Genomic DNA, 20,896 nt, shown 5'->3' on the forward strand with positions numbered 1-20,896 from the left:
GCTTTCCCTTGATTTGGCTGGCCTATAAGTCCTTTTATTTCATCAGGTGACACTCAGTACAGGAGACCATGCCTTGCTTGAGGATTTCAACGCTTTTTTTTACTTTGTTGTTTATGAGGCCACGTGGTCTGTGCCTTTCCTGGCTGTGTTGGAGACTGTGGCATGTAGGGAGGGTGCTGTGGGGGGCAGCCTCTCCCCTCCCCACTGCACTGAAATTGCGCTTCCTTATCCTGTTAGCAATTGGGAAAGGTGGCCAAGCCTCTTCTTCACCAGTTTGGTGTAGTGGTTAAGAGCGGTAGTCATGTAATCTGGGGAACCGGGTTCGCGTCTCCGCTCCTCCACATGCAGCTGCTGGGTGACCTTGGGCAAGTCACACTTCTGTGAAGTCTCTCAGCCCCACTCACCTCACAGAGTGTTTGTTGTGGGGGAGGAAGGGAAAGGAGATTGTTAGCCGCTTTGAGACTCCTGAAGGGGAGTGAAAGGCGGGGTATCAAATCCAAACTCCTCCTCCCCTCCTCCTCCCTCCTCCACCATGACCACGAGGACCCAGGTTTTCCATGTCCCCAGGAAGTGTGGGATGTGCTACATAAATAGCAGTCAAGTACAACATTCCTTGTTTTCCTAGACTGGGCATGCAAGAGGATGTTTGGTTCAGCCACTAGAAAACTTCCTGTTTCCTCCTGGCTGGGGCTTATTTCCTTTTGCATGTGACTAGAGGTGTGCGTGACCTTACCTGTCCAGGTAACAAAAGGGACAGGGCATGAAGCCCCCCCTCTTTTGACTTCCTCCGTCATTGGAGCAGCTTTTAGCTAGAAATGCTCTGTTGGCTTTTAGCCAACGGAGGACACTGGAACTGTCTCCATATGGGATAGATCTACAGGTATATACTTTGTAACTAAGTCTGCCTTCAGGGATCCAACTGTGAACGGAATGAGTGAGTAAACTTATATACTTTACACAAGATTGTGGTGTGTTTGTTCTTTTAAGAGGAATATAAGGGAATTTACCAGGAACCTAATAGTAAGAGGCTGACACGAGCCTGCAACCAGCTATCCGCTGTGCATTTAAAAGGGGAATGTAAAACTCTGCTAAGTTATAGAACTTGCTATCAGAAGTTAGGAAGCATATTAATAAACAAGATTTCCTCTCCTGCCTCCCTGAACATTCCAACAGGAAGTCGATGAGAAAACCAACCACCCTCAAACAGAATTGCAACATCGCTGCTTTAATAGGTTGAGATGCAGGAGGAGCTTTTAACACCCCCCCCCACTCCCCAGGAGAAAGGTCTTAGCAAGCACTGGGTCACAATCCGCTGGGCTAAGTCGGGTGAAGCAGAAGGCAAGCATAGTGTGACATTCCCCTTGAAGGCTGCAGCACAGCTCCTTCGCCCTGAAGGGCCAGCACCACCCCACTCAGGCTATGTTCTCAATAATGGCCTCATCCTGATCAAGAGGGGCCACATCCGGGTCCCCGACCGCACCAGAGTCTGCACTGCTTGCCTGCAACGCAAGGGGGAGAGGAGAAAGAAGTGTGAGGGGGCAGTTTGGGGGAAGGAGAGAAAAGTCCCGTGGCTGAGAGAATGAAACTCCCAACTCTCCAAATCCACCTCCCTCCTCCATTCCACAGCAACAGGTGAGGCACCACAAGCAGGAAGGCTGCCCCCTCCCTAACAGGTTTGTCCCCCCTTCTCCTTTCGTTTTCCGGGGGCGTTGGAAGGTGCCAGGAGCCCAAACCCCCAGAGGCGTCTTTGCCCCTGAGTCACATCCCAGGTATCAAAGCTCTGCCCCCTCTGCAGGTGGGCCCAGGCCCATGCCAGAGAATCCCAGAAGGGACCACCAGGGGTCATCTAGTCTGAGGGAATCCATTCAAGTGTTGAGCAGCTCTTCCCATCAGAATCTCCTTCTTTGCCACTTGAATCCGTTGGGCAGAAAACAAGCCTGCTCCATCTCTCATGCGACGGCTCTTTCAACCAAGCAGTCAAAGTTGGAGCTCACTCTTCATTACTGTTCCACAAGATGTGAATTTCTTTAAGGGCCAGAGCAAGTAACCTGACCTAGTTTTACAGCTGTGAATCAGTATAGCAGGTGCTGTTAAGTTGTGGTAATTAAGCTGTTGGGTATAGTATATAAAGAGCAGCACCTGGCTCTCTCGGTACCCTGGTGGATGGGTCGTGCTTGTTGATATATTGTAAAAGGAGTTTTTGTTTTTGTTATTAAAACCTAGCAAAAGTTATTTTTGCATTCCTTGTAATGTGTGGTCTCCCCAGCGTGCCTTCTGAAGCGCAACTAATCTGCAAATACCCAGCAGGTCTTGCCCCAAGAATCAGTTGCTGAGAATGAACGCTCCCAGCTCCCCACAGCCCCCCCCCTTCCCTCCTCTCCAGGGCTTTCTCAAAGCAATCCGAGACTGCACTTGGCCTGCCGCTGCTTTGCCCATTTCAGCTCTCTTCTCACTCCCCCCAATTACCCAAGGTTATAAAACAACAATAGGCAAGGTTATTCCCTAGCTCTACTGAACATCACAGGTGAGGCTAAATTCTGGAAGGAAGTGTGACATGCTTTTTGCAGACTATTTCATTTAGGTTTCTGAGAGTGCAAACTGTTCTGCTTCTTTTTAAAAGGTAGCTATGCTATTGGCATCTCCCAGTCTCTATTCCTATTCCGCCCCCTTTCCTGCATCAAATCCAGTCTTTGCTAGCACCCATTTTTGCCCTTGTTATGGAGTAGGGAGAGAGATGGATTCAGAACTCGGGGTTTGGGACTTTGTTTGCTCGAAGGAGGAGACATGAGAGTCTTCTTCAGATATCTGAAGGGCTCTTCCGTGGAAGATGGAGCAAGACTGTTTTTGGCTGCTCCCAGAGATTTGGACCTCAGTCAGTGGATTGAAATTACAAGAAAGGAGATTCCAGCTAAACATCAGGAAGAACTTTGTGACAGTAAGAGCTGTTCAACAGTGGAATGGACTCCCTCGGGGTGGGGGGGCACCCTCCAGCCCCCCAGTCCCTTCCAGCTACCTTCCGGGTGCAGCAGAGAATGCGGAGGCTGTATGCAAGGCAGAAGAGAGCAATCGCCAGGGCAGCAACGGAGAAAATGAGCAGCAAGACCCTCACAGCAAAGGCGACGCCCTGGGGAGGAAAGGAGAAACAGAGGAAAATACCACATTCAGGCCGTTGTTCCAAACTGCGGGAGGGCGCAGCAGGTTTAGGGGAGGCTGCTGTGCTCTGGCCCCCCAATCTTGTAACAGGGCAAGCGCCTGATCCACAATGGGACTCTGCTCACCATGAGATCCCATAAGACTCGCTCGCAGTCTCTCTGTCTCCAGTCATAGCCTGGGCTGGGCCTGGTTGGAGAAGGTCCCCATCTGGTCTGGCACACACCCTTTCTCCAGGAGAAGGTCTGGTCAAGGTTTGGAATCCAGGCGATGCCTTTCGTCAGAGCCACAATTCCGGCCACAACACTGGCCAAATGGAAGATGGTGGCCACGTGGACCTGGTTCCAGAAAATGTCAGGTGAGCTGCCTGGAGTCCAGCAGACAACCTTGGGTAGGGCTGGGACACGGGGCAAAGCTGCTCAAGCTTTCAGCTTTTGGGGGACTGGAGGTGGGGGAGAGGCTAAGCCTCCATTTCTCAGCATAGGTCTACCAGTCACTTCCCTTTTTCCCTTACACGTAAGCTGAAACCTCGTATAATCACAGAACTGTAGAGTTGGAAGGGGTTCCAAGGGTCATCTAGTCCAACCCCCTGAAATGCAGGAATCACACAGCTAAAGAATGCCTGACCCAGGGATCTTTGAGATCAAAAGCAGGCAACGCAGGTGTCAGGGTTACTTCCAGATCCTAGCTCACAGAGGATCACGCTAGCCAGCGGTTGTTGATTAAAAGTCTTTATTGAGTTACAGTCTCCATTCTTGAGCTGCTGCGTGCAACCCTACGCCTTATGCTTAGGTCGGCGAAGCTCCTTCTGAGTCTCCGCCCCTTGCGCACCAACTTAATATCCTAGCCCTGCTCCACCTTTTCCGCCTGACAGTTCTCCTCTGGGTCCCTCTGCCCCCCTGGGTCTCTCCCTTCCGGGATTCTTCTGACGCTGACCCCCCTGACTCCCCTGTCTCCTTGCGCCGGGCTTTAGGACCTGGCTCTCTTTCCGGGCTGCCTACTGCGCCACCTTCCTGTGCATTTGAACTTGGCGCGCGCGCCCAACCTTCCACTTTCCGTCTAACCGTCACTTCGCTCCCCGATGAAGGTGTGGCCACTCCTGACTCGTGCCCTCCCTCCTGTTGTGAGCTGCCAGCGCTAGTTCCCAGGCGCTCTTCCTCTTCCCTACTCTCTGGCGGTGACGTAGGTCCCGATCACCAACTGCTCCCCTCTGAGTCCCCTCTGGCTCTTTCTTCCTGGGGTGTCCCCCTAGTCTCCCCCCTTCCCCTTGCCCTTGCCACTGGTGCTCCTCTTTGTGAATCTTCTGATTCACTGGACAGACTCGGAGATCTCGGGTCGTCGTCGTCACTCATCCTTTCTTCTGCCTCCTCCCCCTCGCTCTCTGTTTCCTCCCTTGCCCTCGCCTCTGCTCCTGAACCCCTGACAGCAGGTTTTTCCTGGAACCTGCCACACTTACCCAGAAGCCAGCGCGCCTCTCGCCCATGATGGACAAGGCACCAGAGAGCATAACCTGTGAAGGAGAAAAGGTCAGAGTGAATGAAGGGGCAGAGGGTAGGGAGATGCCCAACTCCTGCTGCTCCTGGAACCACCAGAAGTGGCCTGCCCCACTTCTGAGTGGATCTTCCTCAGCTGCTTCAGTGGCCAGGGCACTGAGTCACAGAACTGTAGAGCTGGAAGGGACCTCAAGGGTCATCCAGTCCAACCCCCTCTGCAATGCTGGAATCTCAGCTCAAGGATCCTTGAAGGACAGCCACCCCACATCTGCTTAAGAAGCTCCACGGAAGGAGAGTCCACCACCTCCCAAGGAGTCCTGTCAAACACTGTCAAACAGCTCTTGCTACCAGAATCCAGCCAGCGGTCTCTTGGGTCTCTGTAAACCTGGAAGTAGGTCTGGGATAGGAAATAAAGGCCACATGGAGGACCAGCTGTCTGCCTAGTGGAGGACTGGGAGATAGCTGGGGCTGCTGCAGGTGCCACTGGACTCCTTACTCGCAGCAGCCAGCATGCCCAGTGGTCAAGAATCCAGGCTTATTTCTGCTCCTGCCCACCCACCACCTACCATATCATAATGGCCCTTGCTCTTCTGAGCTTCACAGTAGATGGTGACCTTGTGTCGTCATGGGAGGCATAACTGCATGTGCTCAGATCGGTCATTTCTCCCTCCTTTCTGTCAATTTCTCTTTCTCACCCCCCCACCTTACTGCTGTTTTCACTATTGGATGTTTTAGACTGTAAACTCCTTGGGGCAGGGACCTGCCTGTTTGGTGCCTATATAGCTGACTTGTGCCCTTCTTGCTCATGGCAAGGTGTTGGTTCTCATCAGCCACAATCCTCAGGGAGCCTTGTTGCCCCAGCTGCAGTGCAGGAAGAAGAATCCTGACCTGATCAATCGCTTGAGCTTGTTGTGAGGCTGAAGTGTGCAAAGTACCCCTGAACATGTATGAGGTGCTTCATAAACTGAAATTCACTTCCAAGCATGGCAGCTGCCCAGGACTCACCAGACCTCCCATCCAGTAAGGTGCTCCTGACCGTATGTAGAATAAATGTCCATAGTCATTCACCAGCCCAAGACTGATGACCACAATTCCCAGCAGGATCTGGGCCCCCTGAAAGGCAAATCCACCAAGGTTAAGGTTTTCTCACAAAGGAAGCAAGATGCATGTTTCATAGAACTGTGCCATGGCAGAGTTGGAAGGGACTCCCAGGGGTCATCGAGTCCACCCTTGCAATGCTGGAACTCAAGCATCCATGACAAATAGCCACCTAACCTCTGCTTAGAAACCTCCAATGAAAGAGAGCTCACATCCTCCAGCTCTTACTGTCAGGAAGGATTTTCTGATGTTTAGTCAGAATCTCTTTTTTTGCAACCTGAAGCCCTTGGGTTGAGTCCTCCCCCCCCCCGCCCCCCGAGCAGCAGAAAACAACCTTCTTCCATCTTCCATGTGACAGCCCTTGAGGTATCCGGAGGTGGCCATCGTGTCATCTCTCAGTGACACATACAAGACACAGTAAGTGGCTCTGTCGACATGGACTACTGCCATGCACTCTATGTGGGGCTACCTTTGAAGGTGACCCGGAAACTGCAATTAATCCAGAACACAGCAGCTAGACTGGTGACTGGGAGTGGCCGCCGGGACCGCATAACACCGGTCCAGAGAGATCTGCATTGGCTCCCAGTACGTTTCCGAGCACAATTCAAAGTGTTGGTGTTGACCTTGAAAGCCCTAAACGGTCTCGGTCCAGTATATCTGAAGGAGCGTCTCCACCCCCACTGAGGTCCAGCTCCGAGGGCCTTCTGGTGGTTCCCTCCCTGCGAGAAGCCAAGTTACAGGGAACCAGGCAGAGGGCCTTCTTGGTGGTGGCACCCGCCCTGTGGAACACCCTCCCACCAGATATCAAAGAGATAAACAACTATCTGACATTTAGAAGACATTTGAAGGCAGCCCTGTTTAGGGAAGTTTTTAATGTCTGACATTTTGGTGTATTTTTAATCCTTGTTGGAAGCCGCCCAGAGTGGCTAGTGTGGTTAGTATAAATCACAGGAGATGTCTGAGAAGAGTGTGGGAACGGAAGACTGTTCTATCTCTTCAGTCTGAGAGTGTTATTAGACTATACTTTCGCTTTTGCTGTATGCTTTCTGTTTTCTGCCAGAGTTTGGAGGGCAGACGTGATTATGGATTCTCTGTATATATGGTGAATAAAACGTAGTTTAGAGCTACGGATGTCTCTATCTTCTTGCTGCGTGATGCCAGAAGACTGGTGTGCACTTTTCGTATGAGAAGTGTTGCAGAGGGGCACTCGGGAGTGAAGGGACATGCTATTCCAGAGACAAGCCCACTAGGAGATGCTGGGAGGTACTGGGGGTCTGCCATGCCCCCCAGGAGCGTTTGCGAGTCTTTAGTTTGGTTTTCCGTGTGTGCGTGTTAGTTCCATAGTTCCATAGTTTAACTCAGTGTGCCATGGCACCCTGGGGTGCCTTGAAGGATGGTCCGGAGTGCCGTGGGCAACACTGGCCTCTGGCCTCCTTCCCTTCCTCTGATGTCTCCGCCTCCCAAAAGCTTGCACAGCTGTTTGCTGCAGCAGAGGCTGCCAGAAGGACTCCCAAGGAGACAGGAGAGGAGGCTGAGGAAACACTCCACAAGGCCGGGTGTTCAAAAAAGGGTGAGAGGCTGCAGGCGACCCCTGAGCCCCACAGAGGGGCGGCAGAAAGAATGTACTTGGTCAAGGGAGGTGTGGACTCAAAAAAGTTGAACTATATTCTGCATGTTCTGAAAGAAAAGACTTCTGTCATGTCACCTCTTGCTCTTCGTGAGCCTGTATAATTTATAGGCCTGGGGACTCCACTTTTGTGAGTTCCTCAGCGACTGACTACTGCTGTTCAACAAAGTAAAGCTGTCTCAAACATCACAATGTTGTGTTGATGGAAGAAATCCACCACACACACCCATGGCTCCATCCCTATCTCAGCACACCTGGGATGAAGGAAAAGGGGGGAAATTGCAGTGCTCAAGATGTCATTGGTAGATCTTTTCACTCCCACCTCCTCCTGCAAACCCACTTATGTAGGAGGATCTCCCCATTTTATTCCATCTCTGAATCCATTTTGCGCAGTTAGAGCTTTGCAGTCTGAAATCTGTGTACATTATGCACTTTCCTGATAGAAGAGGCAGAAGTGTGTGCAAGCCTTGCTCTCTTACAGTTCTTAGAGCAATGAAAAGGAATGAAATGCAAGTAGATGTGGAGATGGAGAGCGAAGCACTGGGCAATCAGCCAAGCATCGTGATTGCACTAAGTCTCAGGTCAAGAAGGGAACAAAAGTATCGACAGAGAGAACTGAAAGCAAACATTGGGAGATGACTAATATGATAATAATAATAATAATAATAATAATAATAATAATAATAATAATAAGACGGCTTCCAAAAGAATATTAAAATACTATGATACATCAAACATTAAAAGCTTCCCTAAACAGGGCTGCCTTCAGATGTTGTCAGGGTTACTTCCAGATCCTAGCTCACAGAGGATCACGCTAGCCAGCGATCGTTAAATAAAAGTCTTTATTGAGTTACAGTCTCCATTCTCGAGCTGCTGCGTGCAACCCTACGTCTTATGCTTAGATCGGCGAAGCTCCGTCTGAGTCTCCGCCCCTTGCGCACCAACTTAATATCCTAGCCCTGCTCCACCTTTTCCGCCTGACAGTTCTCCTCTGGGTCCCTCTGCCCCCCGGGGTCTCTTCCTTCCGGGATTCTTCTGACGCTGACCCCCCTGACTCTCCTGTCTCCTTGCACCGGGCTTTAGGACCTGGCTCCCTTTCCGGGCTGCCTACTGCGCCACCTTCCTGTGCATTTGAACTTGGCGCGCGCGCCCAACCTTCCACTTTCCGTCTAACCGTCACTTCGCTCCCCGATGAAGGTGTGGCCACTCCTGACTCGTGCCCTCCCTCCTGTTGCGAGCTGCCAGCGCTTGCTCCCTGGCGCTCTTCCTCTTTCCTACTCTCTGGCGGTGACGTTGGTCCCGATCTCCAACTGCTCCCCTCTGAGTCCCCTCTGGCTCTTTCTTCCTGGGGTGTCCCCCTAGTCTCCCCCCTTGCCCTGGCCACTGGTGCTCCTTTTTGTGAATCTTCTGATTCACTGGAAAGACTCGGAGATCTCGGGTCGTCGTCATCACTCATCCTTTCTTCTGCCTCCTCCCCCTCGCTCTCTGTTTCCTCCCTTGCCCTCGCCTCTGCTCCTGAACCCCTGACATCCATCCCCCCCTCGAAGCCCCCTCTTCCCCCCTCCCCTCCTTCCGGTGCGGGAACTGGGTGCTGCAGTGTCAAGGGGACGAATGTCGGGTACAGTTCGCTTCCCGTGGCGGGCCTCCATCCGAAGTCTTCCGGTTCTTCCTCCCTGCTCTCGTCGACGACGGTCACCTCTGCTTCCATCTCTGTGCCGCCGTGCTCGAGACCCTGGTCGTCCCCGAAAACGTCCATGTCCGTCTCTCCCTCGCTTCCTTCTGGAGGCGTTGCTCGTCCTGGACCCTCCAGCCACTTCCTGCGCCACTGCTCCTCTGGTCGATCATCCCACCAATACGAGGGTTCTGAAGCAGATCCCGAGGGCGACCCCTCCGGGGAACGGGCGTCTCGTGTCGGTTCCTCATCCGAGTCGAACCCCCGGAACGTGCTGGCTGAAAGCGTGGGCGTGAAAAGCCAGTCGTCGAAAAAGTCCGCTGGCATTGGCCTATGGGGGAAAAGGGCATGAAACTCTTCCTTGAGCAGAGGTTCATCTAAAGCGTAGCCCGGCACCCAGCTGTTGGCACTGGCCGGGGTGCCCTCCTTAGCGAGAAGGTATTCTACCCCCTCTTCCCCCCATCTGGAGTCCAAAATCTCCGTGACTTCGTTGAGGCGCACCTCCTGTGCCATTCCCCGTTGCCTGGTTCCCTCTCGGAGCGGACTTGGCGTCGTTCCGGGTTCCTGAAACCTGTGCGGTGCCTTGTAGGGAGTGAGCACCGATCTGTGGAACACCGGATGCATTCTGGAACCCTCCGGAAGCGCCAGCCTGAAGGCCACCGGGTTGACCTGCTCTTCGACTTGGTAGGGCCCCAGTTGCTTATGCCCTAGTTTCTTCTTGGCCAACGACCTGGCCGGCACTGCGTGGGCTGCTAGCCAGACCCAGTCTCCCACATGGATCTCTTCGCCAACTCTTCTGTGTTTGTCTGCCTGCACCTTGTATGCGTGTTTGGCCAGCTCCAGGTGCCGCCGCAGCTGATCGTGGACCTCCTGCAACTCCGACACGAACGCATCCGCTGTCTGCGGCTCCCCCTCCACCAGTCTTTCCAGTCCCGGGAAGGTTCTGGGGTGCCTCCCGTTGTTGGCGAAGAACGGCGTGACCCCCGTGGACACGTGCTTCGTGTTGTTGTAGGCGAACTCGGCGAGCGGCAGGTAATCCACCCACGTCGCAGGCTGTTGATTCGCATAGCATCTCAGGTACTGCTGCATGATGGCATTGACCCGCTCCGCTTGCCCGTTGGTCTGCGGGTGTCTCGCCGACGCCAGGTTGATCTTGACGTTTAGGAAGCCCATCAGCTTCTGCCAGAAGTTCGAGATGAACTGCCGCCCTCGGTCGGACAGAATAGACCGTGGCAGACCGTGAACCTTGAACACGTGGTCTATGAACAGTTTGGCGGTTTGTTCCGCCGTGGCCACCTTCGCACACGGGATGAAATGTGCCATCTTGGAGAACAAGTCCACCACCACCAGCACGGCCGTCTTGCCCCTCGAGCTGGGCAGATCCGTGACGAAGTCCAGGGCGACTCTCTCCCATGGCTCGACCGGAGTTTGCAGCGGTTCCAACAGTCCGGCCGGCGGTCTGTGCACTGGTTTGGCCCTCTGGCAGGTGTCGCACCTCGCCACGTAGTCCGCGACCTCCCCTCTCATTCCGGGCCACCAGAAATCCCTGGCGACTAATTCCACCGTCTTCTCCTTGCCAAAGTGCCCGGCAGTGGGCGCGTCGTGCAGCTGCTGCAGTACCTTGGCACGAAGTTCGTCTCCCGGCACGTAGATGGCCCCTTTGCGGATGAGCAATCCATCTCTCAGCTGGAACCCGTCAGTCGCTGCCGTGCCCCTTTGCATCTCTGCCATCTTTGCTTGCGCGAAGGAGTCATTCTGCAACGCTCGTCGCACCGCCTCCAGGTCCACTGTCGCCGCAGCGCACGCCCACACTGTTGGTGCGAAGATGTGCATGGCGGCCGCTGGCGTGGCGTCCTCCAGATACTGTGGCTTACGGGAGAGCGCGTCTGCCATGATGTTGGTGTCCCCCGGGACATACTCTATTCGGAAGTCGAAGTTCGCAAAGAACTCAGCCCAACGTATCTGCCTCTGGTTCAGGAACTGTGCCGTGCGCCAGTGCTCCAGATTCTTGTGGTCCGTGCAGACCTGCACCGTGTGCTTGGCTCCAATCAGGAAGTGCCTCCATGCTTTGAACGCTGCATGAATAGCCAGCAACTCCCTGTCCCAGATGGTGTAGTTCTGTTCGGACTTGCTGAGCTTCCTGGAGTAAAACGCTCCGGGCCTCCAAATCCCCTGCGGGTCCTTCTGCAGCAGGACTGCTCCGACGGCCCTGTCCGAGGCGTCTGTTTCAACTCTCATCGGCCTGCTGGGGTCGACATGAAGCAGCTGTTCCTCCGACGCGAAAAGACGCTTGAGTGCCTGAAAGGACTGCTCCGCCTGCGCTGTCCAGATGAACTTCTTTTTCTTGGAACTGAGCGTGTCCGTGATGGCCGCTGTCTGCATAGCGAAGCCTTTGATGAACTTGCGATAGAAGTTCGCGAAGCCGACAAACCGTTGGACCTCCTTCCGGTTGCGTGGGCTTTTCCAATCCAACACCACTCGAACCTTGGCGCTGTCCATGGCGAGCCCCTTGTCAGACAACTTGTAGCCCAGGAAATCCACCTCCGTCACGTCGAACTGGCACTTCTCCAGCTTGGCGTAAAACCTATGTTGCTGTAGCCTGCTCAGCACTTCCCTGACGTGTCTGTCATGCTCCTGCTGCGATTCCGAAAAGATCAGGATGTCATCCAAGAAACAGACGCACGTCTTGTAGAGGAGCCCCGCCAACACGTGATGCATGAAAGCTTGAAAAACGTGGGAGCCATTTTGCAATCCAAAAGGCATAACTCTATATTCGTAGGTGCCCAGGGGCGTGAACATGGCTGTCTTCCACTCATCTCCTTCCCGCATGCGAATGAGGTTGTACGCCCCTCGCAGGTCCAACTTGGTGAACACGCTGCCCTTGCGTACTTTTGCGAGGAGGTCGTCGATTCGGGGCATGGGGAAGTCCGATGGCTTGGTCACACTGTTCAAAATGCGGTAGTCCACTACGAGTCTTTTTTGGGGCGTGTCTCGCTTCTTCACAAAGAATACAGGACTGCCCCCCGCCGCCTGGGACTCTCGGATGAAACCGCGCTCCAAATTATGATCTATGAACTCTTTGAGTTCCTGCAGTTCGTCTTCAGACATGGAATACAGCTTCCCTTTGGGCAGCGCCGCCCCCAGCAGCAGGTCAATTTTGCAGTCATATGGTCTGTGGGGGGGTAGCTTGTCTGCCTCCTTCTCGCAGAAAACCTCCAAAAATTCTGCGTACTTGTGGGGAATCGCTTGCAGCGTGCCTAGCAGCAGCTGTGACTCCTCTTGCTCCCCTTCCTGCTGGGGCATGATGCAGTGTTCAGCACAAAAGGAAGAGCCGAAGGTCAGCTGCCTCTGGTACCAAGCCAGCGCCGGGCTGTGCTTGTCCAGCCAACTCATGCCCAATACAATAGGCGTGTCCGACAGTTGAGTGACGTTGAAGCTGATGATTTCCCTGTGATTTCCAAGCCGCAGCACCATAGGTGGCGTCTGCTTCACCACTTGCCCCCCTAGCAGCTCCCTGCCATCCACCGTGACAACCTGCAGGGGCAGCGTGGCAGGCAGCAACTGTATAGCGTGCCGGTCGACAAAGTCCTGCCCTATGAAGTCTGCATTGCTTCCCGAGTCGACGGTGATTGGCACGTCCATGGTGATTCCATTGGGTAGCTGGAGCGATGCGGTGAGCCTCACTACTGGCTTGGGCGGGAGGGGGTCCATGGGCGGTAAAATCTCTGGGGACTGCTTCACTGACACGTCTGGCTGGGCCCCAGTGCCTCTTCCTCCAGCCAGACATCGTCGTTTCCCTGCTGTGGTTCTCCGTGCTGCGTTGCTGCAGTCACCATTGCTGAGGCTGCAGTGTGCTTGTGGAGCCTCCGGGGACACTCTTTCGCCATATGCCCTGGATCCTCACAGATGTAACACTTCCTGTTCCCTCTAGGAGGCTTCGCTTTCACTGTTGCCGGTGCTAGGGCTCTGGCTGCTGACTGAGCCCTTGCACTCCCAACCTCCATCAGTTCCACCCCTCCCCCTGTTGGAGGCGTGGATTGCACACACGCTGCTTCTCTGGGAAGGAAGGAGGAGCCCCTGGCTGGTTCGCGCCCGCTGCGCCCTTCGTCCCTGCTCCACGGACGTTCTTCCAGCCGCACCCCCACCGCCAGCGCCCTCTGAACGATCTCCTGCGTGGTCCGGGGTCTCTCCCCCCTCGCAATCTCATCTTTCACCGAGTTGTGCAAGCCCTCCCAAAAAAGGTCTCTGACAGGAGCCGAATCTCTGTCCCATTCCAGGGCACTGACCAAAGCGAAAAAGCGGGCATGATACTGCCTTACGCTGGCCCTCCCTTGCCTTAGTCCATGCACCTCCTTTCGGGCAAGATCCACGTCAATGCTTGATAAAAAACAGCCATCCATCGCTTTAATAAAGGCGTCCGCATTTTGGAGCGCAGGATCCTTATCTCTCCACAAATTGCGCATCCATGCTTTTGCGTCTCCATGCAAATGGGACATGATGAACCCCACTTTCTCTTGTTCATCTCTAAAGTCTTTGTGCAGTAGTTGCAGTGCACACATTACATCTGCTCTAAAGTTGGGGTACTGTTGCAAATTCCCATCGAAGTGCGAGACCAGACCGCCTGTGCGTCTCCCCAACCCAATCCCCTCTGATTTGGGTGTCTGTTGCCCTTGCTTCGTAAGCACGTCCAACCTGACCTGGAGATCCCTGTAGGCGGCAGCTGCTTCCTCCTCTCTCTTCCTGGACGCCAGCGCCTCGGCATTCAGTCGTGAAACTGCTTCTCTGAGTTCCGTTATTTGCTGTTCGGCCGTCATATTGTCTGCCGTTCGTGAGCTCTCTTGTAGGCACCCGCTTTCCCTCCTCTCTGCGAGGCCGTGGATGCCCACAATTTGATGAGACGGAGCTTACTGTCAGGGTTACTTCCAGATCCTAGCTCACAGAGGATCACGCTAGCCAGCGATCGTTAAATAAAAGTCTTTATTGAGTTACAGTCTCCATTCTCAAGCTGCTGCGTGCAACCCTACGTCTTATGCTTAGATCGGCGAAGCTCCGTCTGAGTCTCCGCCCCTTGCGCACCAACTTAATATCCTAGCCCTGCTCCACCTTTTCCGCCTGACAGTTCTCCTCTGGGTCCCTCTGCCCCCCTGGGTCTCTTCCTTCCGGGATTCTTCTGACGCTGACCCCCCTGACTCTCCTGTCTCCTTGCGCCGGGCTTTAGGACCTGGCTCCCTTTCCGGGCTGCCTACTGCGCCACCTTCCTGTGCATTTGAACTTGGCGCGCGCGCCCAACCTTCCACTTTCCGTCTAACCGTCACTTCGCTCCCCGATGAAGGTGTGGCCACTCCTGACTCGTGCCCTCCCTCCTGTTGTGAGCTGCCAGCGCTAGTTCCCAGGCGCTCTTCCTCTTCCCTACTCTCTGGCGGTGACGTAGGTCCCGATCTCCAACTGCTCCCCTCTGAGTCCCCTCTGGCTCTTTCTTCCTGGGGTGTCCCCCTAGTCTCCCCCCTTGCCCTGGCCACTGGTGCTCCTTTTTGTGAATCTTCTGATTCACTGGAAAGACTCGGAGATCTCGGGTCGTCGTCATCACTCATCCTTTCTTCTGCCTCCTCCCCCTCGCTCTCTGTTTCCTCCCTTGCCCTCGCCTCTGCTCCTGAACCCCTGACAGATGTCTTCTAAAAGTCTGGTAGTTGTTGTTCTCTTTGACATCTGGTGGGAGGGCGTTCCACAGGGAGGGCGCCACTACCGAGAAGGCCCTCTGCCTGGTTCCCTGTAACTTGGCTTCTCGCAGTGAGGGAACCGCCAGAAGGCCCTCGGAGCTGGACCTCAGTGTCCGGGTAGAACGATGGGGGTGGAGACGCTCCTTCAGGTATACTGGACCGAGGCCGTTTAGGGCTTTAAAGGTCAGCACCAACACTTTGAATTGTGCTCGGAAACGTACTGGGAGCCAATGTAGGTCTCTCAAGACCGGTGTTATATGGTCTCGGCGGCCATTCCCAGTCACCAGTCTGGCTGCTGCATTCTGGATTAGTTGTAGTTTCCGGGTCACCTTCAAAGGTAGCCCCACGTAGAGCGCATGGCAGTAGTCCAAGCGGGAGATAACCAGAGCATGCACCACTCTGGCAACGCAGTCCGCGGGCAGATAGGGTCTCAGCCTACGTACCAGATGGAGCTGGTACACAGCTGCCCTGGACACGGATTTAACCTGTGCCTCCATGGACAGCTGTGAGTCCAAAATGACTCCCAGGCTGCGCACCTGGTCCTTCAGGGGCACGGTTACCCCATTCAGGACCAGGGAATCCCCCACACCTGCCCGCCTCCTGTCCCCCAGAAACAGTACTTCTGTCTTGTCAGGATTCAATCTCAATCTGTTTGCCACCATCCATCCTCCAACCGCCTCCAGACACTCTCACTGGACCTTCACCGCCTTCACTGGTTCTGATTTAAAAGAGAGGTAGAGCTGGGTATCATCCGCATACTGATGAACACCCAGCCCAAACCTCCTGATGATCTCTCCCAGTGGCTGCATGTAAATGTTGAAAAGCATGGGGGAGAGGACAGAACCCTGAGGTACCCCACAAGTGAGAGCCCAGGGGTCTGAACACTCATCCCCCACCACCACTTTCTGAACACGGCCCAGGAGGAAGGAGCGGAACCACTATATGACAGTGCCCCCAGCTCCCAGCCCCTCAAGACGGTCCAGAAGGATGTTATGGTCGATGGTATCAAACGCCGCTGAGAGATCCAGCAGAACTAGGAAACAGCTCTCACCTTTGTCCCTAGCCCGCCGGAGATCATCAACCAGTGCGACCAAGGCAGTTTCAGTCCCATGATGAGGCCTGAATCCCGACTGGAAGGGATCCAAATGGTCCGCTTCTTCCAGGCGTGCCTGGAGTTGTTCAGCAACCACTCGCTCAATCACCTTGCCCAAGAATGGAAGATTTGAGACTGGGCGATAGTTGGCCATCGTGGCCGCATCTAAAGATGGTTTTTTAAGAAGCGGTTTAATAACCGCCTCTTTCAGCGAGTCTGGGAAGGCTCCCTCACGGAGGGAAGCATTCACCACCCCACGAAGCCCATCGCCCAGTCCTTCCCGGCTAGCTTTTATAAGCCAGGATGGGCAAGGATCAAGGAGACAGGTGGTTGGTTTCACTCGTCCAAGCAGCCTGTCCACATCCTCGGAGGTAACAGATTGGAATTGATCCCATGCAACTTGACTAGACAGAACTCTAGCACTCTCCCGCCCCGGCCGTGCTCCCACGGTGGAGTCTACTTCTTCACGAATCTGAGCGATTTTATCTGCAAAAAACTTTGCAAAATCATTGCAGGAGATCATGTGGCCCGTACTGGGCCCCGATGTAACAGGTGGTTCCGCTAAATTGTGAACCACCTGAAAAAGTCTCCTGCTGCTGTTTTCTGCAGATGCAATAGAGGCGGCAAAGAAAGTCTTCTTCACCGTCGCTGTCGCCACTTGGTAGGCTCGACACTGAGCTCTAACCTGTGTCCGGTCAGCTTCAGAATGGGTCATCCGCCACCGGCGCTCTAGCCGTCTCAACGATTGTTTCATTGCCCTCAGATCCGTGGAAAACCACGGGGCTGTCCGGGCTCCATGCAATCGGAGAGGGCGCTTCGGAGCCAGTCAATAGCCCTGGTTAACTCCACATTCCAGCGGGCCACCAGGGAATCAGCTGAAAGGCCATCAACATGGGATAAAGCATCCCCTACCACTCTCTGGAAACCATTTGGATCCATTAAGTGGCGGGGGCGGACCATCCGGATTGGTCCCACCTCCCTGCAGAGGGGATGGGTCGCAGAGAAGTCCAGTTGCACCAGGAAGTGATCTGACCATGGCACTTCTTTCGTTTCGCTTTTACTTAGTGTCAGATCACCAACATCCATAGAGGTAAACACCAGGTCCAAGGCATGTCCGCGGCTATGGGTTGGGCCAGACTTATTCAGGGACAGCCCCATGGAGGCCATGCTTTCCACGAAGTCCCGAGCGGCCCCTTGTAAGGTCGTGTCGGCATGGATGTTAAAATCCCCTAGGACGACCAAGCTAGGTGTCTCCAGGAGAACATCCGCCACGACCTGAAGCAGCTCGGGCAGGGAATCCTTGGTGCAGCGGGGAGGTCGGTACACCAAAAGGAATCCTGTACTGCCCCTATTGCCCAACTTCCAGAACATGCACTCAGAGAACTGGGTCTTCCCAATAGGACGCCTGGTGCAAACTAATGACTTCCTAAAAATCACTGCAACCCCCCCTCCCCGCCCACATGACCTGGGTTGCTGTGCGTAAGAGAAACCTGGTGGACAAGCAGCGGCAAGGACAGGCCCATCTGCTTCATCCAACCAAGTCTCTGTTACACATGCCAGGTCAAGTCCTCCATCCATGATCAAGTCATGGATGGCAGTGGTCTTATGAATCATTGACCTGGCATTGCACAGCAGCACCTTCAGGCTATGTGGGTATATGAGGAGCAATTGCTCAGAAGACAATGAGGAAAGACACTCGAAGATGGCTGTGTATTTGTAGATGTTATTACAGTGAGGAGGTTGGGGTGGGCCAGTCAGAAGAAACAAAGGGTCTCTGAGTGGTTTAAGAATGACAACATGTTGTAACTGTGCAGCCGCGATGGGAAAGCATTGCTGCACTTGTCTGGTCAGGTCTTCATTGACTGTGTAGTTGGACGGGCATCATCAAAGGTAGCCTCTCTGATATTCTGGGAAGCTGATCCTACATAGGTAAAGGTAAAGGGACCCATGACCATTAGGTCCAGTTGTGACCGACTCTGGGGTTGCGGCGCTCATCTCACTTTATTGGCCGAGGGAGCCGGCGTACAGCTTCCAGGTCATGTGGCCATCATGACTAAGCCGCTTCTGGTGAACCAGAGCAGCACACAGAAATGCCGTTTATCTTCCCACTAGAGTGGTACCTATTTCTCTACTTGCACTTTGACGTGTTTTCGAACTGCTAGGTGGGCAGGAGCAGGGACCGAGCAACAGGAGCTAACCCCATCGTGGGGATTAGAACCGCCGACCTTCTGATCAGCGAGTCCTAGGCTCTGTGGTTTAACCCACAGTGCCATCCACGTTCCTTAAAAGCCTAATTCTTCCCTTGAAGCCTGTGTCTATTGGCGCTCCTTCAGGGAACTCCGCTTAAGGCAGACCCTTTAAACTTTCTCCAACCTTTACATTCTGCAAACACAATTGCTTGTCCTGAATTCTGTTCTTGTGGGATTGGCCTTCAGGGCATGTGGCCCAATCCTGCACATGCTTCCTTGGAAGTGAGCCCCTTCATTTAATGGCCCTGCTCCCTAGTGAGTGTCCATCAGATTGTGTAGCCAGTTAGTACACACACACACACTTACCCCCAAAACTTTCTGCTCCCCATTGCAATGGAGCGAGAAATGGCGGGCTGTTGTGGGGGCAGAGGCTGGAGACTGCTGGGTCTTCTGTGTGGGCTCCTGCTGCCTTGCCCAGCACTGCCCCACAGCCTTGAACAGGTAAGAGAGAGAAGACTCCTGGTTGATGGTGATGTTGATGACATTCTTGTCTGAGATCTCCGCAGGAACCTTTTGCTCGTTCAGCGTGAGCAAGCCAGTCGACATCTTGGCCTCTTCCAGTCAGTACAGGTGACAGCAAGATGCACCTGGAGGGACACGCAGAGCAACGTGTTACTTGGTATATTGCAACATTTACTGGTAACTCTGGCTGCACGCCACTCCAATCTCCGTGTGCTGTGAGACTCCATGGGTTCTGGGGCTTCCCCAGGGTTCATGTTTCCTTTGGAAATGAGGCGCAGCGGAGACTGTGGTGTCTTTATGATATATGGTTTACTTACACATATATACAACCTGAAGGGGCAGATGGGGCTTAACCACCTGGTTAGGTGTGCCATCTGGGAGAAGGAAAACTGATCTTAAACCTCTGCTGCCTTGAGGGATATCTCTGGGAGAAGACAAGGCTAAGGAGTAAATCCTCCACAAATCCCGATGGAGTTCCCAAGATGGTTGGATAGTGCCCCAAATGCCTCCTTCTGGCAACTCCTGCAGCTAAGCTGGTGCCAAACATACTGCTCTGCTTTCCTTTGGAGCCCATCGGTGAGGCTGAGAGGGGGGTCTTGACATCTGGGCAGCCCAGGACCTCCAGACACGCTGCCCAGACTTGTGCCCCGGGGAGGTCCCTTCAGGGCTGCTAATGCACTGGTTGTATTTCGCCCCCAGAGGTGCACTCTGTTGTCTCTTGAGACAGACAGATGTCAACAACAAACAACCTGAGCCTATGATGGAGGGGCTCATAGCACCCCCCCCCTTTTAAAAAAGGTCTTTTCCTCCAAAGCCACAGCTGTGGATTCAAACAGAAATCCAACATTTCTCTCAATTGTTGCTTGCTGCTTGACCTCTAGGTCACATCACTTCCACCTTCAACCCTGATCGATCCTTCTTACTACCTTGTGAGTTGAGGGAGGGGCCTTATATTTCAACACTTGCTGGATCCAAAGGGTAGAAGGAGCTCACAAACAGCCTACTTCTGTCCCAAACGCATAACACTATTTTAAGACTGTTTCCACAAACATTTGAAACTCGTGGTGAGGTATGTGAGGCTGATGGGCAATAACTGGCCTAAGATTACACCCAGTGAGCTTCACGGCTGAGAGAGAATTCGAACCCAAGTCTCACCCGGGTCCTATGCCAAAGCTTTAACCACTGCAGCCCACTGGCTCTGGGAAGTGAGCTTATGAGAATTCAGCCGAATGATTCCCTGCAAGATACATCAGGCTGGTACTGCCTAAACTGTCTTGCTCTCCATCACACATAAGGGATTTGCTTGCTGGCTCAGTGCTCACAATGGCAAACACAAGCTAAAACCTCAGCTTAAAAAAAAATGCCCTGAAGAAGCCACCACTTCTTATCAGCCCAATATGTATGGTGTGACTCTGCCCTATAGGCAGGGTCAAGAGGATAATATTGTGGAAGCCAAGAATTGTGGACTTGCAAGGAACCCCAAGACCCACCCAGCCCTTAGCCAGGGCTATGGCTCCATGGCATTCTGTGGGCACCGTTGTGATGCCTGAGGTACGACGAGCCACATTTCCTGTTTGGATCCACCGTCATTCTGGTGGGATTCTCAGAGAACCAAACCCCGGGGGACACTCACCCTCAGCAGAAATGCGGACACACGCTGGGCTGGCTGCAGGCGGTGGCCCAGAGAGACTCCTGGGTGTTGGCGATGCCAGCGGCTGAGGCTGCGCTGCTCCGAGGTGCTCCTCTTCTGCGCAGATGCTGTGGGAGGAAGCAGCCAGCAAAACCAGTAAATAAGCCTCTTCCTGCAACAATTGCCTCAGAGGGAATTTCCAGCCTTGAAAGCTCTGGAGCTGAGCGTGCGAGGAAAGCGTTTGTCCTCCTGCTGAACCCAAGAGAACAAGGCCTGCCAGACCCGTCCTTGGGGCCCTGGGAGGGTGGTGTCAACAAGCCACTACTCTGGACATTGAAATGGAGAAGGGCGTTTGTAACAGCAAGAGCCAGGCCTCTGGAGACCAGCTGCTGGTGGCCACAAGTGGGGAAAGCGGTGCTCCTGCACCCGGGTCCCGCTTGTGGGCTCTCTCCCATTGGGGCACCAGAAGGAGAAGATGCTGGACGGTTTGCCTTGATCCTGCTGCTGCAGAGCTCTGCTTGGCTTCTTATGGCTCCTAAACAGTCCCTCAAGACCTCGTTGGGCTGCTGCTCCCACTGTCCCCAGTCACCGTATCTGCAGTGTCCACAGAGCACCAGGTGGGCTTCCTCTGCAGGATCAAGGAGTCGTTCCTCTGACTTATTGCGTTCCCAGTTCGTCTCCTTTCTCAGCAAGCTTGCCACCCTT

At 54.0% G+C, this 20,896-nt stretch overlaps 1 protein-coding gene across 1 annotated transcript; it reads right to left on the minus strand.

Moving 5' to 3' along the window:
* Positions 1-1,209: 1,209 nt before the first annotated feature.
* On the minus strand, positions 1,210-20,357 carry LOC309518070 (transmembrane protein 176B-like). The gene is made up of 7 exons (XM_082197888.1): positions 20,195-20,357; positions 18,406-18,686; positions 5,649-5,756; positions 4,607-4,660; positions 3,279-3,488; positions 3,014-3,124; positions 1,210-1,499 (listed from the first exon to the last, which is right to left on the minus strand). Exons 2-7 carry the CDS (start codon positions 18,643-18,645, stop codon positions 1,413-1,415), a joined length of 810 nt encoding a protein of 269 aa, XP_082054014.1. The 5' UTR covers positions 18,646-18,686; positions 20,195-20,357; the 3' UTR covers positions 1,210-1,412.
* Between the last annotated feature and the right edge of the window lie 539 nt (positions 20,358-20,896).

This window comes from Podarcis vaucheri (assembly GCF_965113315.1).
Source record: "Podarcis vaucheri genome assembly, chromosome: 13".
In the NCBI taxonomy this organism is placed as follows: domain Eukaryota; kingdom Metazoa; phylum Chordata; class Lepidosauria; order Squamata; family Lacertidae; genus Podarcis; species Podarcis vaucheri.

Coding starts and splice junctions, on each gene's coding strand:
- LOC309518070 (XM_082197888.1), bottom strand. CDS start 18,645: ATGTCGACTGGCTTGCTCACGCTGAACGAGCAAAAGGTTCCTGCGGAG. Junction 4,661..5,648: donor CTTACTGGATGGGAGGTCTG/GTGAGTCCTGGG, acceptor TCTCCTTCACAG/GTTATGCTCTCTGGTGCCTT. Junction 3,125..3,278: donor GAGTCTTATGGGATCTCATG/GTGAGCAGAGTC, acceptor TTTCCTCCCCAG/GGCGTCGCCTTTGCTGTGAG.